The 21,597-nt window shown below is 45.7% G+C and overlaps 1 protein-coding gene across 3 annotated transcripts in view; it reads right to left on the minus strand.

Annotated features, from left to right (window-relative positions):
• The window catches only part of LOC115196127 (vang-like protein 1), a 46,098-nt gene extending 24,742 nt beyond the window's left edge, over positions 1-21,356 (minus strand). Inside the window, exons 1-3 of one of the 3 annotated variants that reach the window (XM_029756720.1) lie at positions 21,135-21,356; positions 12,339-12,613; positions 5,727-5,856 (exon numbers count right to left, since the gene is read on the minus strand). In XM_029756720.1, the coding sequence (XP_029612580.1) occupies positions 5,727-5,856; positions 12,339-12,409 (201 nt within the window). In that variant the 5' untranslated portion in view covers positions 12,410-12,613; positions 21,135-21,356. Of the gene's footprint in view, positions 1-5,726; positions 5,857-12,338; positions 12,614-17,375; positions 17,652-21,013; positions 21,035-21,134 lie in introns of those variants that run through there. The other 2 variants (XM_029756723.1, XM_029756722.1) reach the window with 2 other exon arrangements.
• Positions 21,357-21,597: the final 241 nt, after the last annotated feature.

The raw sequence follows: 21,597 nt of genomic DNA on the forward strand, positions 1-21,597 counted from the left end.
CACATGCACGCTCGCACCCGTGTCATTGTTCTCAGATTGACCACTTTCCAAATCCACTACTGTTTTCCGCCCAGGGACTGCAGAGTCATCATTCCCCGTTCTGGCGCCTTCTGAGAGCCTATGGGAGCCTTAGAAAATGTCACATTACAGCAGAGATCCTCTATTTTCCATAAAGAGGCTATAGAAGGCCAAGAAATGGTCAGAGAGGGCACTTCCTGTATGGAATTTTCTCAGGTTTCGGCCTGCCATATGAGTTCTGTTATACTCACAGACACCATTCAAAAAGTTTTAGAAACTTTAGGGTGTTTTCTATCCAAATAAAATTCAGACGTGAACATGTGCAGCAACCTGTGTAATATGCCTTTACAAACCAGAATTAGCCTACATGACACAAACAAGCTTTGCGGTGGAGGCTTGGAATGAGTCACACACACACACACACACACACACACACACACACACACACACACACACACACACACACACAGGCGCACACACAAACACAATGTCTAATTGTTGGGTTCTAAGGCTTCTGATTTCATTGACATCCCGTGAACTATAAATAAAGTTAGATCCACTTTCTCTTTTCAAACAGCCATCTGTCTGTGTCAGCAGGAGTGGTGGGAGGTGGAGGGCTGTTCATTCTCAAAGAATGCTTCCTGGCTTATATATATATATATATATATATATATATATATATATATATATATATATATATATATATATATATATATATATATATATATAATGTTTCTCCTGGGTGCCACTTCACATAATGGTAGAGCAGTGACGACCTAGAGTGCATTCCTCAGCTGCACAACTCTGTTATGCCAGAGACGAGTACTTCAGAAGTCCCCATTCCACATCTATGGTCTACCGTTACAACACTGATATAATGTATCGTAAGTACACACGAGTAGTCGAGACGAATAGGGACCGCTACTGTTTTCTTGCCTGGAGAGTGTTGAGCATTAGCGCACTAGCGTAGCCTGGAGGCTGGAGCTTTGGACTGGTTCCCTCAATGGCAGCAGTTCAATATTGTAGCAAACAGCTCTGTTCAAACATCACTGCAGAATCACCAACAACTGCACGCTCATAAAACTGTCAAGACAAAATGATGAGAAAAATTGAGCATATTGAGACCAACGACCTAATTCGCCAATTCAAATTATGTACCCAAACGCACAATGACAAACAAAGTATAGCTTACAGTATGAAGTATTTACTCAGTGTCACACAACAAGTTTTCCCTGACAAGCTCAACAGCAAACAACCCGAAACACACACACAGACACACACACACACACACACACGCACCCAGACAAAAACAATTCATTCTGGAGGGCTGGTTATAGCAGAGTAAGAGAGGGCCACAGCTGCACTGAGATGTCACAGCTTGTTGAGGGCTGGCACCCTCCTGACAAACACAACCCCTGCATCTGAGCTCACACACCGTGTCAAAGACACCACACACACACACACACACAGTGTCAAAACACAGAAAATACTCACACATACACAGCGCTACAGCCAACCCCCAGACACACACAATTACACAAGGTGAAAAGTATGCGAGTCTGGATACATATTTCCAGGAAATATGCCTCCAAATTCAAAATGACGGTCCGAATCATTGTTTAAAAGTTGTGCAGCCGGCCACGTGTGAATGTCTGTACTAGGGATGTGCGCGGTTACTTGAATATTCAAAATATCCGAACGGACGTTAGTAATCAAATACTTGTATGGGTATTCATTTTAGCGAGCAAAAAAAATTATTATAGGCCTATTTTAACACTGAAAAAGCTCTCTAAATGAAATTAAAATATCCATGTGACGTGACATTGTTACATACAAGGATATACCATGACATTTCAAATGACTAATTTAATAAAACAAACTTGTCAATGTAGTTTATGGCGCGCCCCATAAGGAGAACAGTAGCCATCCGGTAGCCTTCACGTATGTAGCTTGTTGTTTATGCCTTTCACTAACGCAGTCCTTCTCAAATAGTGGGGCGCGCCCCCCTGGGGGGGCTCGGAGCGATGCCAGGGGGGGCGCGTGACCCCGGGGAACACGCTTTTTTTCGCCGCGTAGTAGTTATTTTTTTAACCGAACAAGAGCACACAGCACAGAGCAGGAGATATGAAGTGCAGATAACAAACCCTTAAGAGACACCATGGAAACATATTTAACAGGGATGAGAAGAAAGGCGGAGAGAGACGGAGATAATGAGACAAACGTAAGTCTCCCGAAAGCTAAGACGAGGAAATATGACGAAGCGTATGTAGCGCTTGGCTTCACTGTGACTACGGTGGGAGACGAGGAAAGACCGGTATGTTTACTGTGTCTAAAAATGTTGGCAGCGGACAGCGTGAAGCCAAATAAATTAAGGCGTCACTTAAAGACATTACACCCCAATCACACTGATAAGCCGCTTGAGTTTTTTTCAGCGAAAACGTGCCGAATATTGTCAACAATCGTCCCGCTTTGTGAATGCTACTTCAGTAAACCAGCGAGCACTGTTAGCATCATATAAGGTGGCGTACCAAATTGCTCAGTGCAAAAAACCCCACTCCATAGCAGAGGAGCTGATACTGGCTGCAGCATTAGACATGGTCTCTGTCATGCTGGATGACGCAAGTGCTGCAAAAATAAAAACTATCCCTCTGTCCAATGACACTGTCGCCAGACGTATAAATGACATTGCTAACGATATTAAAGAACAGCTGGTAGATAAACTCAAAGACAAACGTTTTGCCTTACAGTTCGATGAAGCAACTGACAGCAACAAAGACTGTTTATCGCTTATGTACGTTTTGACATGACAAACTCCCCTGTGTGAGGATCTACTTTTTTGTAAATATGTCAGAGACAGAGCCACAGCTGAAGAGCTATTCAAAATGCTGGACTGCTTCCTGACTGAGAATTGGCTAAAGTGGGAGAACTGCATTGGTGTTTGCAGTGATGGTGCACAGACCATGGCAGGGATGAGAAAAGGACTTCGGGCACTCATCAAGAAGGCCTCACCTAATGCTGAGTGGACACACTGTGTTATACACAGAAGTACTGGCATCAAGGCACCTTTCCTCTGAATTAAGTGAGGTTATGACTGACATTGTAGGTGTAGTCAATTTTATAAAGACCAGACCACTAAAAACAAGTCTTCTCTGCTATCTGTGAGGAGATGGGAGCTGAACATCAAGCTGTGCTGTTTCACAGTGAAGCAAGGTGGCTGTCACGAGGAAAAGTCTTGTCCCGAGTTTTTGAGCTCAGAGAGCAGATAATAATGTTTTTGGAGCAGGAGCACAAGTATGACATCACAGAAAAATTTAGTGATGAGAACTTCCTGGCAAAACTGGCCTACCTGAGTGACATATTTGGAAAGCTAAATGAACTAAATCTACAGCTTCAAGGGAAAGATAAACACCTCCCTCAGGTCACAGACAAGATCAGCTCTTTCACTCGAAAGCTTGCAATGTGGGGCAGGCGACTTGATGAAGGAAATACTGATTCATTCGAGAACCTGCATGAATTTGTTGACACTACTGACTATGATGCCACCTCAGTGATTCCATATATTAAGGAGCATATTTCATCACTGATGGGATTCTTTAAAAAGTACTTCCCTGAAAACAGTTCCCAATATGACTGGGTGAGAGATACTTTCAATGCACCAGCTCTAACTGCCTTCAGCTCTGCAGACGAGGACCAGTTCATTGATATGACGTCTGACTCCACATTGAGACTGAGGTTCACATCACAGACACTGAGTGAATTCTGGCTGAGTGTAGAGAGGCAGTATCCACTCTTAGGGCAGAGGGCCATGGGCATTCTTCTTCCTTTTGCAACATCTTATCTTTGTGAGACTGGCTTCTCTGCTGTTGCTGCACTGAAGACCAAGTACAGGTCCCAGCTAAACATTGAGCAGGAGCTGAGAGTTGCAGTATCATGCTTCAAACCCCGCTTCGAAAAGCTGTGCTCTGCAAAACGTGCTCATTGTAGCCATTAATCCTGACTTCTTCATTTTGATAAAAAAAAAAAATCAGCACAAATTGTTTTATTCATTTTTGTTTTATAGGTCAAAATGTTTCATATATTGTGCTCCTGAGTTAATGTTGCTGATCAATTTGAATTTATTATTATTTATTGATTATATTTAATTTTTCAGTATCAAATGGTCAAAAAATGTTTACAGTTTAAATAAGGGTTTAATTTTTTTTTAATTTCAGCCAAATTGATGCACTTGAAGTCTTTTCTGTTACAAACTAAAAAAAACAATGTTAATAAACTTATTCTTTGTTGTAAGTTGATCTATATTTATTGATTTTTTATTTTTCTTTAATGTTAATAAGCATATAATGTTATGCAGAGGTGTACTTATAACAATTTTATAGACAAATGATACTATTTACAGTCGCGGCGGAGAGTTGGGGGGGCGCGAAATGTTTACTTCTTCCTAGGGGGGGCGTAACAGAAAATAATTGAGAAGCACTGCACTAACGCAATGCCAGATGGAATAAAATCACAGAAGTAAAAGCGAGCAAAATGAGAAGTAGTAAGCTACAACGAACTATCAACACGTAGCCTGTTTTTTTTACCTGAATGGGGTTGGGGAGAAAGCTCACGATGTGGCCTCAATTAGCTTAGCTAGCTTCTCTAGGCTACTCCAGTCAAGATAGATATGGGATGGCTGCTACAGGTTAGCTAGTATTGGCTGTAGCATAGTTGCACTGGCTACTGCTTCTCCCCCCTGTACTGTGGGACTGCGAGACCGGCAGGGCATGTACGCCTGTTGAGGCGCTTAATATATTACACACGTGCGTAGATACATGAAAAGTACTAAAAACACACCCTGTGTAGTGCGCACAAGTCTTGTTCATCCGAGTAAGAGAGTTTGCCAAGTGGGTCAGTAAGGGTTAGTGTAATGGTGAGAGAAGGGCTGGTAGTGTTGCTCTGGGCTATACTCTACTGTAGTGAACATAGAATTTGCACGGGGATGGCAAAATCTCTTGTCCTCCAGTCTTTGTATAAGCCATAACATCTGAATCTGTCCAACGGTCTGTCTTGCTGTTAACATCTAATTTTATATCCCTCTATCTCTTCAAGGGCCAGGCAGACCTAGCACTCAAAGCCCACTTTCAGCAGGACTTTATCAGCCAAAGCCTGAAACCCTTAAAGCCAGAATGCCTAGTGTTTCGCACCAGAGACTATGTGCACATTGATCAGCTAGCTGTAGAACACAAAAGGGACATAAACACACTGTGTGTGATCTGAAAGCCTCAATCAGGCCGGTGAAGTCCTCAGCTCAACCAGAAAGGCACAGGGCTTATCAGGACCGGCTGGTGGATAGATTGACTTGCTCCCATGATTGGATTTATACACGTGCATTTGATGCATACATTTGTATTACAAAGAAGTTGTTTACCATAAATCCAACTACAAGCACTGATAAACAGCCATGTGAGCTGAGCTGTCCACCGACGCATACTGTATGTGCCCGTGCCTTTATGATTAAATTATCATCATAATGAGGCATTGCGCAATAAATACAAATCAGGGTAAAAAAAAAAAACATAGGAATATAGAAATGGAAAAGTTGAGTTGTCATGTGAGGAAAAAAAAGGTCAAGTTCATATTTGGAGGGTTTGCAGAAATGTGGTTTCTTCCCTGTCTGGGCAGAGTAGTTGTGGAAATATGGTGGGGTAGTTGTGGAGAGATTGGCCTACCTGGACCTCCTCCCCCAGTACAGACGAGTCTCCCAGCAGCGGTTCTGCTGGCGGTGCGTTGATGGTGACAGACTTCTCCGAGCGGCTGCCATCCTTGCTGCGTGACTTGTGGTGGTCGCGGCTGCGCTCCCTGAGAAACAACGACATGTACACCGGGTGAGTCGACGGGTACGGGGTTACCATGACAACCAGCAGACCAGAGGAGAGGAGAGGAAGAGAGCATGTCGGCGTGGCGATAGCAACGGACTGCCACAGACGGTATTTCCAGTAGGAGCCTCGTGTTATTTCTCTCTCTTTGATTCTCATTCTCTCCCTCTTTCCTCCATAGCGTCAGCAACAACAGGGTTATAGGAGACTTCATAATCCTGCTGGCTTTTACTTAGAATTTCTTTAATTAGTATTTTCTCACAGTGTCCGTATGCAGGGGCTTAGCTGAAAACTCAGACACACGAAAATGCTAGAACAGGCAGACGCTGTTTGAGTCAGAAAAGAGGACCAGGGGACCAGGGGAATAGAGGATCATTCATTTAACCCTTATTTAACCAGGTAAATTGACTGAGAACACATTCTCATTTACAGCAACGACCTGGGGAATAGTTACATGGGAGAGAGGAGGGGAGGGGGGGGGGGGTGAAGGAGCAAATAGGAAGCTGGGGGTGATTAGGTGGCCATGATGGTATGAGGGCCAGATTGGGAATTTAGCCAGGACACCGGGGTTAACACCCCTACTCTTACAATAAGAGCTATGGGATCTTTAGTAACCGCAGAGAGTCAGGACACCCGTTTAACGTCCCATCCGAAAGACAGTGCCTCCTACTGGCCCTCCAACACCACTTCCAGCAGCATCTGCTCTCCCATACAGGGACTGACCAGGACCAACCTTGCTTAGCTTCAGAAGCAAGCCAGCAGTGGGAGACTAGGGGACCAAGGGACAAGGGGAGTAGAGGACTAGGGGACCAGGCTTTTACCTGCTGATGCGTCTAAAGGTGGCAAAGCATTCTTTATTCCATTCCTTGCCTCCCACATGACCCAACTACCAACCAAACCGCTGTGAACTCGCCTCTACTTCACCTCACTTCCTCCCACGTAAAATCTCCCCGCCAGGGCTATTAGCGGATCCGACCACAGCACTGACCCTCTTCACCTCCCCGCTCCCCAGATCCTGTGTGGGAGTGAGTGACAGGGCTTCTCCATCCAGCCATATACAGTACAACACATGGCACTGCGCCCACTGTAGCTCCATCATGGCTCTACTACCCCGGACACTGAGGAGGCTCATCGCCCTCCCAGCCTCCACTAATCTGATCTCTTGTCAATCCCATTCTATTTCCAATTGCCCTCAGCCATGGTACTGGACAGTAGCAAGATACTCATGGTCTGGTCTGTTAGAGGGATAGCCATGGTACTGTATTGTACAGTAGCTAGATACAGTACTTTCTGGTCTGTTACAGAGGGGCAGCGTGAGAATAGAAGAGAGATGAGGAGCGAGAGAGAGAAATAGGCTAGTGTGGAGATAACATGACAGGCTCGGTCTGATCTAATTTATCGCAGAGGGATTACGGGGGAAACAAACAAGTTACAGAATGAAAATGTGTTGTACAACTTTATTAAAAATTCCAGAAATTGCAAATGCTAGACAACCAGGCCTGAATTATAACTGGAGTGCCATCCAGGGACATCAACAAACAACTTATGGGGAAATCATGATTTAAAACACGCGCAAACCTCTAGCTATGATGAAGACCAAGCACAGTTCAAGATATTGCTGCCATTTTTCTTTTCGACCCTAAATGTTAATTTCTTGTCCTCTGAGCGTATCTCAGTGTAAGGAGTCTTTTGTGAAGACCATAAAATTGTTGTATCAAGTGTAACGAATTACATTTCCTCTAAATGGGGTGGCTTTTCTTGTATCTTTCTTTCTCTGCAGGCAGTACCGTGGCCACCTCAGTCTCAGTTCTGGCAGAGGACCCTGGTGTGTTACAGTATGCCTTGTTTAGGGATGTTCAAATCCCTTAGAATACCTCACGTTGTCATATCAGATTCACTTTTTGGTGCGTAGCACTGTAGATATGTATTCCTTACGGATTAGGATAAATGCCACAAACAAAATGGTTCAATAGGTGTTACTGGCACATTTTACCCATCTGTTATGGAACATAGGCATGGATTTGGTTGTGAGAGCTCAACGCCAGAACATGAAAGTGCACTATGCAAGCTTAAGAAAAGTGTAATGTGGATATTCAATGACATGGACACTATTGATCTCATAGATCCATTATTGATTGACCTAAAGCGATCAAACAGCAATCAGTTTCAACTAAATAGATGAGTCACACTTCAGAGTGCCGCTGAAGCATTCAGCGTAGGTAAAAGTGGTTGGAGGATCAACGCTGATAGGACGGCCCATCAGGATATCCTGACGTTAGGCTCATCAGGGAAGTGGTGTGATTGGCTGCTATGGAAATAATGGACCTCTATAGAAGCCAATGTGTTGCGATAGAGAGGTGAACACATCGGTTTCCTGCCTCTGTTCTGGTTTTCCCTTTTTGAACAGGACACGGTTTCCTGTTGAAAATGGCCGCAGCCAACCTCCCAACCACAAACTCAGATAAATACACAACAAAAAATTCATTGTTAAACAATTGCTAAAAATAAAAAAAAAATTCAACATGCAAAGATAAATTGGAACAAAGTGGTGTAGGATTTTTAATAAACATATTTCCTCGCTGGGAAATCTGAAGAGTCAGTCACAGTGGATCGGCATTCTCCACCATTCATTTTCACTGGGGAGTCCCAGAGAGAACATTGACATTACATTATTTCCACACTGCATGGTACCACACAGAAATAACAGGAGAGGCACCAAGAGCCATTCAGAACTAATACATTGAATCTAGAAGGAAGTGGAGATGGAAGTAATCCTTAAATAAATGATGGCTATCATTACTAGTGCTACAATTAGTCCAGCGAGGAGCATGATCATCATTCCCTCTGATAGTGATGATGATTAGTAACTGGAGGAGCCCTATTGGGAGATGGGTGGTGAGGAGAGAGGGTGAGGGACCTATTACAGTACTCATACTTACAGTACTCATTAATATGGTACTGTACTGCTGCACAGGCCAGGGTAGAGGGTTATACTACAAAGCAGGATCAAGGAGTTAGCCTGCTAACTTGCTTAAATATTATGGAAATACATTTTTGGAAAGATAAGTCGACCATGCCCATTTCAAGCCTAACTCAACAACCAAGAACTCATATCTAAGTCTAGCTTTATGAACAAGAAAATAAGTAGTTATTTCTGGTTGTTTATCAAAGTTAGCTGGCTTCCTCATTGATGCTCCTTTGTAGTATACTCCTCCAGCCAATAGGGGTTGTAAGTTACATCGGGGTGGGATCAGTTAAGCTGTTTATATGGGAGTCCATGTAAAGATTGGATGACTCATACACGGGTAGTCTGGAGGCAGCTGCTTATGACTGGTGTGATTGTTTAAAATCAATGTAGGATGGAAGATGAAGGAGAGAGTCCCAAGCACCCTTTTTATATCCCAGCCTGCCTTTCAGAAACAGACTTCAGGAAAGCAGAAAGTAGCTTGCGGGCAAATCAATGTGCATCTCTTCCTCTTCTCATCCTCCTCCTCCTCCTGCATCATTAACACACAACGCCAGCCAGCCTCATTGCTATTCTACAGCCCTGCTCTGGTATCATTTGATTAAAAAGGAATTTGACTTCCAGCGTGGCTTCCTACAGCAGATACGGCTTTTAGATGGAGGATGGAAGCCTGGCAAGCTAGGGCAGAGCCAAACCTGGGAGCGATTTCCACCGCAACACCCGCAGCTAAGTCTGTGGATGAATTTGCTCGCTTTCCACATGGCTGGCCAGCCAAACCACACACACACACCTGTGTAAAACAGGCCCTGTGTCAAGGCAGAGCTCAGAGCCCGACAAGCTAGGTACTTACTGCCAGTGTCAGCTAACGGGAGGATGACGAGGAGCCAAATACATAACCACACTCTCAGAATAATCATATTACAGAGAGAGAAAGAGGCCGTTTTCACTTCACCTTGAGAGTGGCTGTGCTCAATGACACTGGCAGCTCTGCTCACTCTGTGTAAATGTAACAAGGAAGGGGGGGGGGGACAAACAGGCAGAGGTGTGGCGGATAGAAAGACAACATTAAACTAACAAAGGCCATTTGCTCAACCCTAAATCAATACAGCCAAGGTCTCTATAGCTTCAAGCATGAACATAGCACGTTCATTTGCCCATCCCTCATATTGACTGGGAGAATCCATGGCGGCAGCATTGCTCAATGACATTTCTCCACACAGTGTTGAGCCAGAGAGAGAGGCCCAGGGAGCAGTGTGTGATAGGAGCCGTGGTGAGGCCAGACTGTTGGCTAGGATTAGCCCCATTATCAGGTGACAGGGTACACACTGTATGACATGTACCAGTGTTTCCACTATAGCATTAATCAGGCAAGGTGGGTCCCTCTCCTTGACCTGCTCTGCAGCCCCCTGACTAAAATAAATTGAGTTTCAGTTGGAAATGTAAAAAGCAGCATGTGGGTAAGGGGGTATTTTCACTCCACTTGGCTTTTCCCATTAGCATTAACTCTAATCAGAAAGTTCCAGAAATAGGGTGTCTCCCCAAAATGTGGCCTGCCTCAGAACGGGGAACAGTTTGGGGAACCATAATACCCAAGCACCAAAGGGATTAAAAGTTTGGCATGAGATACTGTATTGAATAAATTACGTGTTAATCGAGTGTGCCGCCATATAATTGGAGTCCTACCAATCAAAAAGAGCCAATTTTCCACATGACTGACTACCAATGTGAGACTCACTAGTCAATGATCATTGGCACGCTCCACAGCCACAGAAGAAGAGCCCCTCTGGAGAAGAGAAAGAAGCCTCAGAAGTTACTGTCGTAACTCAACGCCACCATTACGGCGGATGCAGAAAGGCAGGTGATCTTGGTCTGGGAGAATCGTCAGTAGGTAGCAAACTACTCTGATGTCCTTAAAAAGACCAAGCACCACTGTCTACAGATGCACACTGGCTTACAATGGGGACTGACTGGGTTCCCTGTGTATAAGTCGCGCTGGAGACAACACCGCAAAAACGGCAACATGAGGCAGCGATCCGGAGTCAGCGGGAGAGACGTTTGACACAGTATAGGATCACGGAGCTTGAGCCATGGTAATATCTTGGAAATCCGCCTCCTGCTGTGGACCATCAAAGTTCATTCTCTGGCATCTTTTTAGCTTTAGTTGTGTACCAAGGCCAGACACGGGATCTCAGAGAGGCACACAGCTGTGTCTGCTTGTGTGTGTGTGTGTGTCCGTCAAAGTCTGGCACAGATGTAATTAGACAATGGCAATCCAAAGCCTCTTCATGCATGGCACCCGTCGGAGTAAAAGATTATACTTCAGATGCGACAGGGGTTTTCAAAGCCAAGCGTTTCTCTTTTGTATATTGAATTAGAGGCCAGCCAGTGGCCTTAGCATAGTGGGAGAGGAGAGAGAGGAGCGAGTGGAAAGGAGTTTGGCAAGGAGGCCAAACGGCACACTATTCCTTACATAGTGCTCTACTTTTGACCAGAGCCCTGCAGGCCCTGGCCAGAAACAGTGCACTATATAGGGAATAGGGTGATCTTTAGGACATAGTCACTCTCTCCAGAGTTACAGATACAGGAAGAGAGGGGATTGGGTGGGAAAGTGAGTTCCCCTCCCCCACCTCCAACCCCACTTTCATTTACAAAAGTGTCCCCAGTTTTCGTTGCCTAGCTTCAGACTTAACTGTTCACATTTATCCCCGAGAGAATTTGAGAGGAGAGCTGGGGCAGGGGAGCGGAGAGGCCTCTCCATCCAGTGATACGCCTGCCCACATCTATCCCATGAGAGTGGTGGTGACATCACTGGAGAGAGGGAGCGAGGGAGGAGGTCAAGTGGAGATTAACGAGGGAGGGCAGCTGCTGACTTTTCAACACGTCTGGGGCTTGCGAGCGAGGGATCGGTGACTGACTGGAGCCGAGTGGGGTCTGACGCGTGAGAGACAAGAGAACATAGAGAGAAAGGAAAAGAGAGATAGAAAGCACACCAGAGGTTTCAGGGGTCCCACCAGATTCAGCCGTAGAGGGATCCTTTCACCCTGGGTAACTGGTGTGAGTGAGTGAGTGAGTGAGTGAGTGAGTGAGTGAGTGAGTGAGTGAGTGAGTGACTGAGTGAGTGAGTGAGTGACTGAGTGAGTTGTGCTGGCTGGATAAAGGAGGGGCTGTGTGGAACAGGAGCCCCTTGCTTGTGGCCCTCCGTATCAGCTGAACCATCAGTCAGGCCTCTTCAGCACCTGTCCCCCTCTCCCTTCCTGAGCCTGTCAGACACTGCTATTCCACTAATGACAGACAAATAACCCCACACTGCCCTGTGGTGGACAGATGGAGGGAGGGGAAAGAGGGGATAGAGACAGAGTGGAATGAGGGAGAGAAAGAGAGGAAACAGAGAGAACAGGGTAGAAAGGGAGGCGAGGAAGAGAGAGCAATTTATTCGAAGTGTCATGACCGTCTATCCTTCAAAACTAGAGAGGGTATGAACGTGAATAACTTCCTCTTACCCATGTCTGTGGGATCCCCGGGAGCGACCAGAGTAGTACGAGTACCCTGAGTAGGTGGACTCCGTGTCCATGGCGACGAGGTCCTTCCTCCCAGGCGATTGGCCAAGGGCCTCGCGGAGGTTGCTGGGCTTTACCGCAGGCAGACGCAGCGGGAGCTTGTGGGCAGTCTTGTCCGGTGGGAGGCGGAGCTTGCTCAGGAGATTGACAGAGGCCGCAAGCTGTCGGGGGTCAATCTTGAAAGCAACCCTGGGGGTCCCCGACTAGGAAACATCAACCTGGGGAGGAGACAGAGACAGAGACAGAGACAGACAGGTCTGGTCAGAGGACAGACAGATGGACAGACTTCTGGGTTAAAGTGGTGGTCTACTATAGCCCAGTTGGTACTGAAAGGCATGGATGTGTGTTGCAGATTGCTCTGGATAGCTGGGATCTCTGCACATAGCTTCCACTTTGCCTTTTTCTCTGGAATTAACATTCCAGGAGATAAATATGAGAAAAACACAACAGCTTCACTGAAGCAGCATTTTCGGCATTCCCATTAGGCAGGCTGGGGAAATCATTATTTTAATGAAGATTGTGTGGGAGGAATCGCACACACACACACCAATTTAAGCTTGACACAGGAGAGACTTGAAACCATTGGACTATTTTCTGTTGATTCTAATATAAAAAGGTAAATTGTGAAAGGCTCTTCTAACCTCCTTGACAACTCAAACCTACAGTAGTTCACAGAGAGTGTAAGCACAGCCACAAACAACAGAACAGCAGCAGACCTAGCTATGAATCCCTCCCTCAACGAATAAACCTTTCCACAGACAGACTGGCCTATGAGAAGAGAGATTGAATTGGAATGTTGTGCAGAGCATGTAGGTCTACATCTAGAGCTTCAACGAAACAATGGTCGGATGCAGAGCAAAAAACCCACTTCCCTCGCTTACCCCGGTCTCACCCCCCCACTCAGCCCCAGCCTTATCAATGAGAACCATCTCCAGAGGAAAACCTGGCAGTGACCAGCTCCAGCAGGGAGGCTGCCTCTCCTCTCTTCCAGCATTCCACTAGCGTGACATCATCACACAGACAAAGTGCTCCAGGTAAAACAGTGTTTGGTTATCACATTATTAAACCAAGAAGCTCTCAGAGGGGGAATTGAGACAACTAGCCAACAACACACAAACAGATACTGTAAAATATCTCATTTAGCTTCAGGCCTATATTCTGTGTTTTAGTCTCTAATCTTGGAAACATTCTTTCCCAAGAGGATCAATCTCCCAGAAAAAATGCTAAAAGGCTGTGTGGATGCAGAGGAGGACCGAAACTTAAATATCAAGTGGATTTCAATATCAAAAGGCAGAATTTTTTTTTTTAAACTCCCAACTAATTCCATACCATTAGTTCTACTCCTAGACCTGGCTAAAGACTTTACAGCATCCACTAGGAGACGCAGGTCTGATAAGAGCGTTTATTGGGTGCCCTTGATTTGACTACATATACAGGAGGATATGATTTAACAGTTGTTCTTGAATGACCAAAGATAAAAGAAAGAACAGAGTGAAGAGAGCAGAAACAGACGTCGTGAAATAACGGGATTACGATTAGGCACATGGCTGAGCAACAATGCATGGGGAAACAGAGAGAGCCATGTGAGCTGTGGCGTACGCGCCTTCGGGGCAGGGAGAGCTGGGGAAAGGCGTACACACACACACACTACAGGTAAACCATCAAGGCTGAGGCATATAAGGAGGTGAGGGGGTCGGTTCTCTGTGGCATCGGAAATGGGGCCTCATCCAGACAGCGAGCCTCTAACAGCTGGAGGTAACGGGACAGGAAGGTGAACGGAGCACGTTACATAAACTCGCACGCGTCAATGCAATAATATGGCAGAAGAACTGATAAACCAAGCTTGCAATGTACATTTCTCAACAACGCCAACGTCATTCATCGTATAACACTAAGGATTCGATTTTGACCTAGAACCATCCAATCACATTTAAAGAAGAATTCAATGAAAATGTAGCATTTCAGACAGGAGCGTTGACAAAGTGATAACATATATTGTATTGTAACACAGGTGATAAATAATGTATACAGCACAGGAGGCTGGTGGCTCCTTAAATGGGGTGGACAGGCTGGTGGTAACGATTGGAGCGGAATCAGTGCAATCATATCAAAAACATGCTGAAGGAGAGAGGTTAAAGTGAACATTGTTTAATTTACAAACATATCCCAGAAACGAGCACACTCACTGGACTGTACACTTAAAGCATGCCAGCTCCCATGACCCCTTGCAGCAGAGGAAATCCACTCTAACTGACCCAGATCTGTTGTGAAATTAACCAGAGGGCTACAGTCACCACTCTGTCTCCTCCACAATCACATCCTGCTGTCCTGACGTGTTAGGACAGCGGTTTCAAACACTTTTGGAATATCACAGGTGTAACAGTTTTGCTTCCGTCCCTCTCCTCGCCCCTACCTGGGCTCGAACCAGGGAACGTCTGCACACATCAACAACTGCCTCCCAAGAAGCATCGTTACCTATGGCTCCACAAAAGCCACGGCCCTTGAAGAGCAAGGGAAACAACTACTTCAAGGTCTCAGAGCTAGTTACGTCACCGATTGAAACGCTATTAGTGCGCACGCTGCTAACTAGCTAGCCGGTTACTCAAGCAAAGCGCACTTCTGCACACATTAAACATGTTGATTAACTACCGCAACAGTCATAACGGAAGCCATGGGAAGTAGAGCGGGGCTCGAACTCTCCCTTGGGGCACTCCCTCTGTTTTCATCCTGCTGCTTTCATAACCACATTTGTTCCAGTCGTTTCACTGAAAATAATTGCTCATCCAAGATACTGCCCCGTGCCATCTTATCTGCCACTTAGAAAGGAAAACTAGAGAAATACTAGAAACTAGTAGCACTTGGGGTGAATGTAAACAGTGACCCATATAGTGGGTGTGCGTGTGTGTCTGTATGTTTGCACATGGGGATTGAGAAAGCTAGTTCTATCAAACAAAGTCTGGATATTTTGACAGCACTCTTGCTGACACGCTTTTAAACGTCTGAATCATCGGAGGGAATACTGAACAACATGATGACAAACCTCTAAAGCCGTTTTATTCTACTGAAGAGCCAGCTGCCAGCTCAGTCAATGTGCCAGTTAGGCAAGCAAAATAGCTCTGGTGTGAGACAGACAGAAAGGCTGCTTTTAGATAGGTAGCACAATTCTGATCTTTTTTTCACTAACTGACCAATCAGATCAGCACTGAAATATTTGATGTGATTGGTCAAAAGACCAAGCAGGACAATCCAGACTCTGGCCAGGGTAAGGCAGGGCTACAGACACTCTGGCCAGAGTAAGGCAGGGCTACAGACACTCTGGCCAGAGTAAGGCAGGGCTACAGACACTCTGGCCAGAGTAAGGCAGGGCTACAGACACTCTGGCCAGAGTAAGGCAGGGCTACAGACACTCTGGCCAGAGTAAGGCAGGGCTACAGACACTCTGGCCAGAGTAAGGCAGGGCTACAGACACTCTGGCCAGAGTAAGGCAGGGCTACAGACACTCTGGCCAGAGTAAGACAGGGCTACAGGCAGACAAGAGACAGTCTGGCCAGGATAATGCAAGGCTACAGACACTCTGGCCAGGGTAAGGCAGGGCTACAGGCAGACAACAGACACTCTGGCCAGAGTATGGCAGGGCTACAGACACTCTGGCCAGAGTATGGCTAGGCTACAGACACTCTGGCCAGGGTAAGGCTAGGCTACAGACACTCTGGCCAGGGTAAGGCTAGGCTACAGACACTCTGGCCAGGGTAAGGCTAGGCTACAGACACTCTGGCCAGGGTAAGGCTAGGCTACAGACACTCTGGCCAGGGTAAGGCTAGGCTACAGACACTCTGGCCAGCACAGACAGAGCACAGACAGAGCACAGACAGAGCACAGACAGAGCACAGACAGAGCACAGACAGAGCACAGACAGAGGCCAGACAGAGGCCAGACAGAGGCCAGACAGAGGCCAGACAGAGGCCAGAGTAAGGCTGGTTCTGCAGAGAGCATCACAGAGGCATTTCCATCTCCCGTGCTAATCCTTTTAAGAATGAGGGATGAAAGGGATTAACAGGGTTAAATAGATGGGGTCGAGGTCCCTGTCAGGATGGGGGTCAGAGAGAGAATACCACAAACACCTTGCCAGTCACCACCTGCCCAACAACCCAGCTAAGCTGCTTGATGTCAACGAATTTGGCCGAAATGGGTTTCAATTGAAGATGTTGGTGACTGAAGAGAGCTTTGAGGGCTGTCTTCAACAGATCTATGAGGGAAACACCAATCTGGTCCCTGGTCTTTACTTAGAGTGGTGCCAGTGGCCGTGCAGCACTAAAGCTGAAGACGCTGTGCCCCCCCCCCCCCCCCCCCCCATACTACTTAGGGAAGCCGTCAGGTTATCCACAGCAGCCGAAGCCAGCAGCGTTTGCCTGCCTCTGATTTGGTCTATGGCGGGACAAGCTGGCGTTTGCCTGCCAATGAGAGCCTCCTTGTTAATCTTCCTCCATTCAGCCGCTCTCTTCCCCTTTACACTGAATAAACATCCTCTCACTATGAAGGACCACACCTTCAGAGAGCCGGAGAGAGAGGCATGGGGACTGATCTGCAGGGTAGAAACACACACACACACAGGTGTGACTCTGGGATTCATGCTTGAGGAACTGCGGGAGGGTAAATACCCTCGAGTGAAACGCATAAGATGACAAATATGCGGCAGCACACCATCAAAGCAAAGAAACAAGAAAACAACCATCTAACCAGCAAGATCATTAACAAAGCCGCATCAAGTGCCTGCTAACCAAATCCAAACCCAGACAGACCCTCAAGACCCCCCCCCCCCACCCCACAGCACATCCTTCCTCCTCCAGAGCAGGCTGTAGTAATGGTCTGGTGATAACAGAGCAAACAAAACGACAACAGACCAACGCAGGAACGATGAGGTCCTGTAGCTCATTCTTTGTGAAAAAAAACGAACATTGTTATTGCCTTTTTCATCCTTACGGTAAAAGGTAGTTTGTTCATTCATGGTTTCCACAGCGACAGTGAGTCCACAGATTGGTCTTGTAATTCCAACCAAGCTTCCGGCTGCAAAGACGGTAATCTAATCCCACTGTATATGATAGCCTAATTTACAGATCCTTCACTGCTCACAGCCTTTAATAGGAGATAGGACTCTCTCCCAGACTGGGGAAGAGAAACTAGGCTACTCTACTTTCCCAAAAAGATAGCTTAATTCTCTCTAGTGACCGTGTCTAAGCACAAGGCTCTGCCAACCGGGGCAGGTATTCAGGAACAAAGGGGAGCCCTGACTGAAGCCGTCTCCTGTGCTAGCCTGTGACCAGGAAGTACAGCTGTGCTGTGTGCCCGACAGAGCCCCTCCCACACCTCACCACAACATAAACAAAGGGCCTATTAAAAGCTCATCATCATTACCAGCCAATGATATGCCTGACCTTCATTAGCCAAAGATTGTCAGAGGAGATGGTTTAGAGACTGAGTGAATTGAACAGTCGTTGCACTGGCCTGGTATTCCAGCTAGGCCATATGTATCAGAGGCAAACAGCTCTGTTGTGGTGGTGCGGATGTGAGGAACTAAGACCTTTAGCTGAGACACAGAGAGGAGCGTTCAAATCACTGGAGGACAAAAGGGCAACACTGACATTTGTCCAAGCAGCTCCCAACGAGGGCAAGTCCCTTCCTGTCCTGTTTTTTCACATGAAACAATATTGAGTATGCATGTACATATGCATACCCGTACACACACACATCCCCCATCATACTTCTCACTGTAAAAATCTACTTGGACTCTATTAAACTACAAGCTAATACAAGCGTAATGAAAGACAAGCTGAACAAGGAAGAGATGACAACTTATTCAGTTAAAAAGGTAACAACATGATTCTTCTGAGACGCTGGAGGAGGGGAGTCGACCGAGGGAAGAAACACGAGTCAGCGACTAAATCACATGGTGATGGAGATGCTGTCCATGGAGCAAATGAACCCGTTCATTATATCAACATTCCAGAATGTCACCCTCTCCCCCGGCCATTCATTAGTGTCAGAGATGCAGAGAAACAAATCGCCCAAATGAAACCCTACTCCCTTTATAGTGCACTACCTCTGACCAGGACACATACGGCTCTTGTCAAACGTAGTGGGCTATATAGGGAATATAGCATCCTATGTGCTCTGGTCAAAAGTATTGCACTCTAAAGGGAAGAGGGTGCCATTTGGGACTCACAAGCGAGGCAGTCACCACAGGTTATTAAGGCGGAGTTTAGACAGGCTGCTCTATTCTGATCTTTTTTTTTTCACTAATTAGTCTTTCGACCAATCAGGCCAGCTCTGAAAAAGATCTGATGTGAAATGAACTGATGCGATTGGTCAAAACACCAATTAGTCTCGAAGAAAATATCCTAATTGGGCTGCCTGTCTAAACACAGCCTTAGAGCCAAGAGAGACAGCTCTCATAGTGCATGAGGAGCATAATAATTAAGCTGGGATTTCCATATTTAAAATGATAAACTCGAAAACAGGGAGGAAGAACTGCGTAATAAAATACCTAGCTTCCAAGGTGTAGCCTGTTACTGTAATGTTGCAGCAGTGTTACCGTCTGTGTTGCAGCACTTTGGCTTCCAAACATATTGGATTAATGGATTAAAATAAGACAAGATGATGAACCCCCTTCTTGCTGTTTTATGTACTTTGTATGTTGCACATTATCTAAGATTATGGCAAAAGATGTCCTCTTGGACTTTTTCCAGGATGCAGCTCTGTCTCCCTGTACTTCTGTAGCTGAGCTGAGGCACTTGATCGGCGACTACTCCTTCCACATCTCTCTTGATCAGACACAAAGACCACAATACTACACCTAAAGCTCTCACAGGGGCAGTATCCCTCCCCATTCATGTTGGCCATCACTCACACGAGGAGCTTATGACAGTTATCATGTCATCAGCGTTCAAATATTCCCTTTGCCGACGTGAAGAGACGCCCAAACAGAAACCATTTAGCCAACCAGAACGGAGAGAGCTGCAGGAGGATGACACTTTCAAATCCCACAAGGAAACGACCTATAGATCACACTTCTCTGACGGTAGGCTCGGTGTACAGATGAAAGATACGACAATGGATCTGTGAATTATTCACGGTCAGACAGGAAGACATATCCGTCTTCACGAGTGAGTGTATCCTCGTCTGAGACAAGTCAGTCACGTTTTACAACACAAAGGGAGTTTCATTGTTCAGCGTTTGCTAAGCACTGCCACCAACCAACCATCCTGGTTCTTACTGCAACTAGGGGGTGTGGGAGTCGAGACTGCTGGTCTGTACAACGCTCATAGCCGTGGAGTTTCAATAGAGCTGTATATTGGAGTCAATTCCATCTGAACAGCTAGAGAATTTAGGTAGGTTAGCTACATCTTATTTCACACAGTCTGCGAATGATTAAACACTGATTAAATGTGTTGGTTTGGGTTTGTTTATTCAACGCAGAGGTATAGCATCTACTGTGGTCTGTCACGGTCTGTCCAGCTGAATTACCATACCGGTCTATTGTATGTTTGGGGATTTTCAGGTCTGGGTGACACTCAATGACACCACTATGCAACATATTCCAAGTTCCGCATAGTTTAGAACGCCCAAATGAAATGTTGGATTAGTATGAATCTATTCATTTGAACAACATTGTCTTGAACAACGTTTCAACAAAATCCTACATCACTGGCGAGAAGTTCTTAAAATGGCCAGACTACATTCAGAATACAAAACACTGACAGTCCATTAGGTTCAGGTAGCACTTTACATTACATTGTTAAACCTATACTACTACAGCCTGGCTGACACCAAGCATGTGGTGAAGGCAAATCATGTGAATTCTACCAATTTATTCCGTACTCTAACAAATGCAAAGTGATAGTTTTCGGATTGGACTGTCATTTTCATACAACAGCATAATCAGACTGTTGTAGAGCTATCCAGCTGTTTCTCTGCCCGATCCTACCTGTAACCCAAATGGCAGACTTCCATAGGAAACTCCCTGGTCTCTGCAAGGCCTCCTGAGCCCTGCCCAGACAGTTGGTTCAATAACCAAAATATTCACAAACACTTTAAAAGAGCAAGCTAATGTTTAAGGAGAACTGTTTATGAAATGAAACTGTCGGCACGAGCGTGAACGATATCAATGAACCATTGTGCAACATTGTTTCTGGAGGCGCACCGCCGTCGCTAAGATAACCAGACTGAACTACAAACGAATTCGGTCAACCGTGTGCAGAAAGTGGTTCAAAGTTAAGGCTGAACATTTGTTTGAGACTTTTGAGTTATGTTATTATTGAAAAACACGCGATTGTTGTCATTCTGTGTGTAACGCTTTATAAAACATTAACTCCTGCTTTACATGACTTCCCAGGGTTAACTTTACACCTTAGGTTGGCTGACTGCAGTCCTTTAGATTGAGGGAATTCTAAGTCACATTTTCTCTCCACATGTAGCCTACAGCTCGTGTAGCGTATTAGAAAACACACAAACGGTTACTCGTAGTGTATTACTGTTGTAATACAATGTAGGCCTGCCTACCTGTAAAAAAATATATATATACAAATTTCCACCGAAGAAAAATAATTAGTAGTGTAGCTTACATCAAGCAGGAACAAGCCAACCAAACTCCCAATTTACATCGGGCTCAATCGCACTCATAAAATACAGCGAACGTGGGATGCAGACATTGGAATTCTGACTGTTTCGCGCACGGCTACTCACCTTCACTGGGGGTAAACCATTCCAAGAAGAGATTTCATCCAGAAATGTAAATGGCATATTTCTCCCTTCAATCACACGGTACAGTCAGGAACCAGCCCGGGTTCAAGCCGTTGTACAGGGGGCAGCACTTACATGATGAGAGAAAGGAAAATGTGTAGTGCGACAATGGTGCGCTAGGGGGGAATGGTGATTGCTGTGAACTGTCAAGTGATTACAGAAAGCTGTGCAATGCAAATATAGTCAAATAGGATAAAACCGCAGCACCAAATGACTTAGCAAAATCTTCTTTACTTGTCTGACAAGTGGGCTACAGGTGTTTGCAATTCATTTCTGAGTCAGAGTCCAGTTCACATCCACATTTCAAACCTTCAGTGAGTGTCAGGAACACCCGCAGCTCGGCTCTGTTAGGTGGACATGTCACAAATGGCTGAAGTGGGACAAGTGACAGGAGAGTGCAAATAGC

This window comes from Salmo trutta, chromosome 6, assembly GCF_901001165.1.
Source record: "Salmo trutta chromosome 6, fSalTru1.1, whole genome shotgun sequence".
In the NCBI taxonomy this organism is placed as follows: domain Eukaryota; kingdom Metazoa; phylum Chordata; class Actinopteri; order Salmoniformes; family Salmonidae; genus Salmo; species Salmo trutta.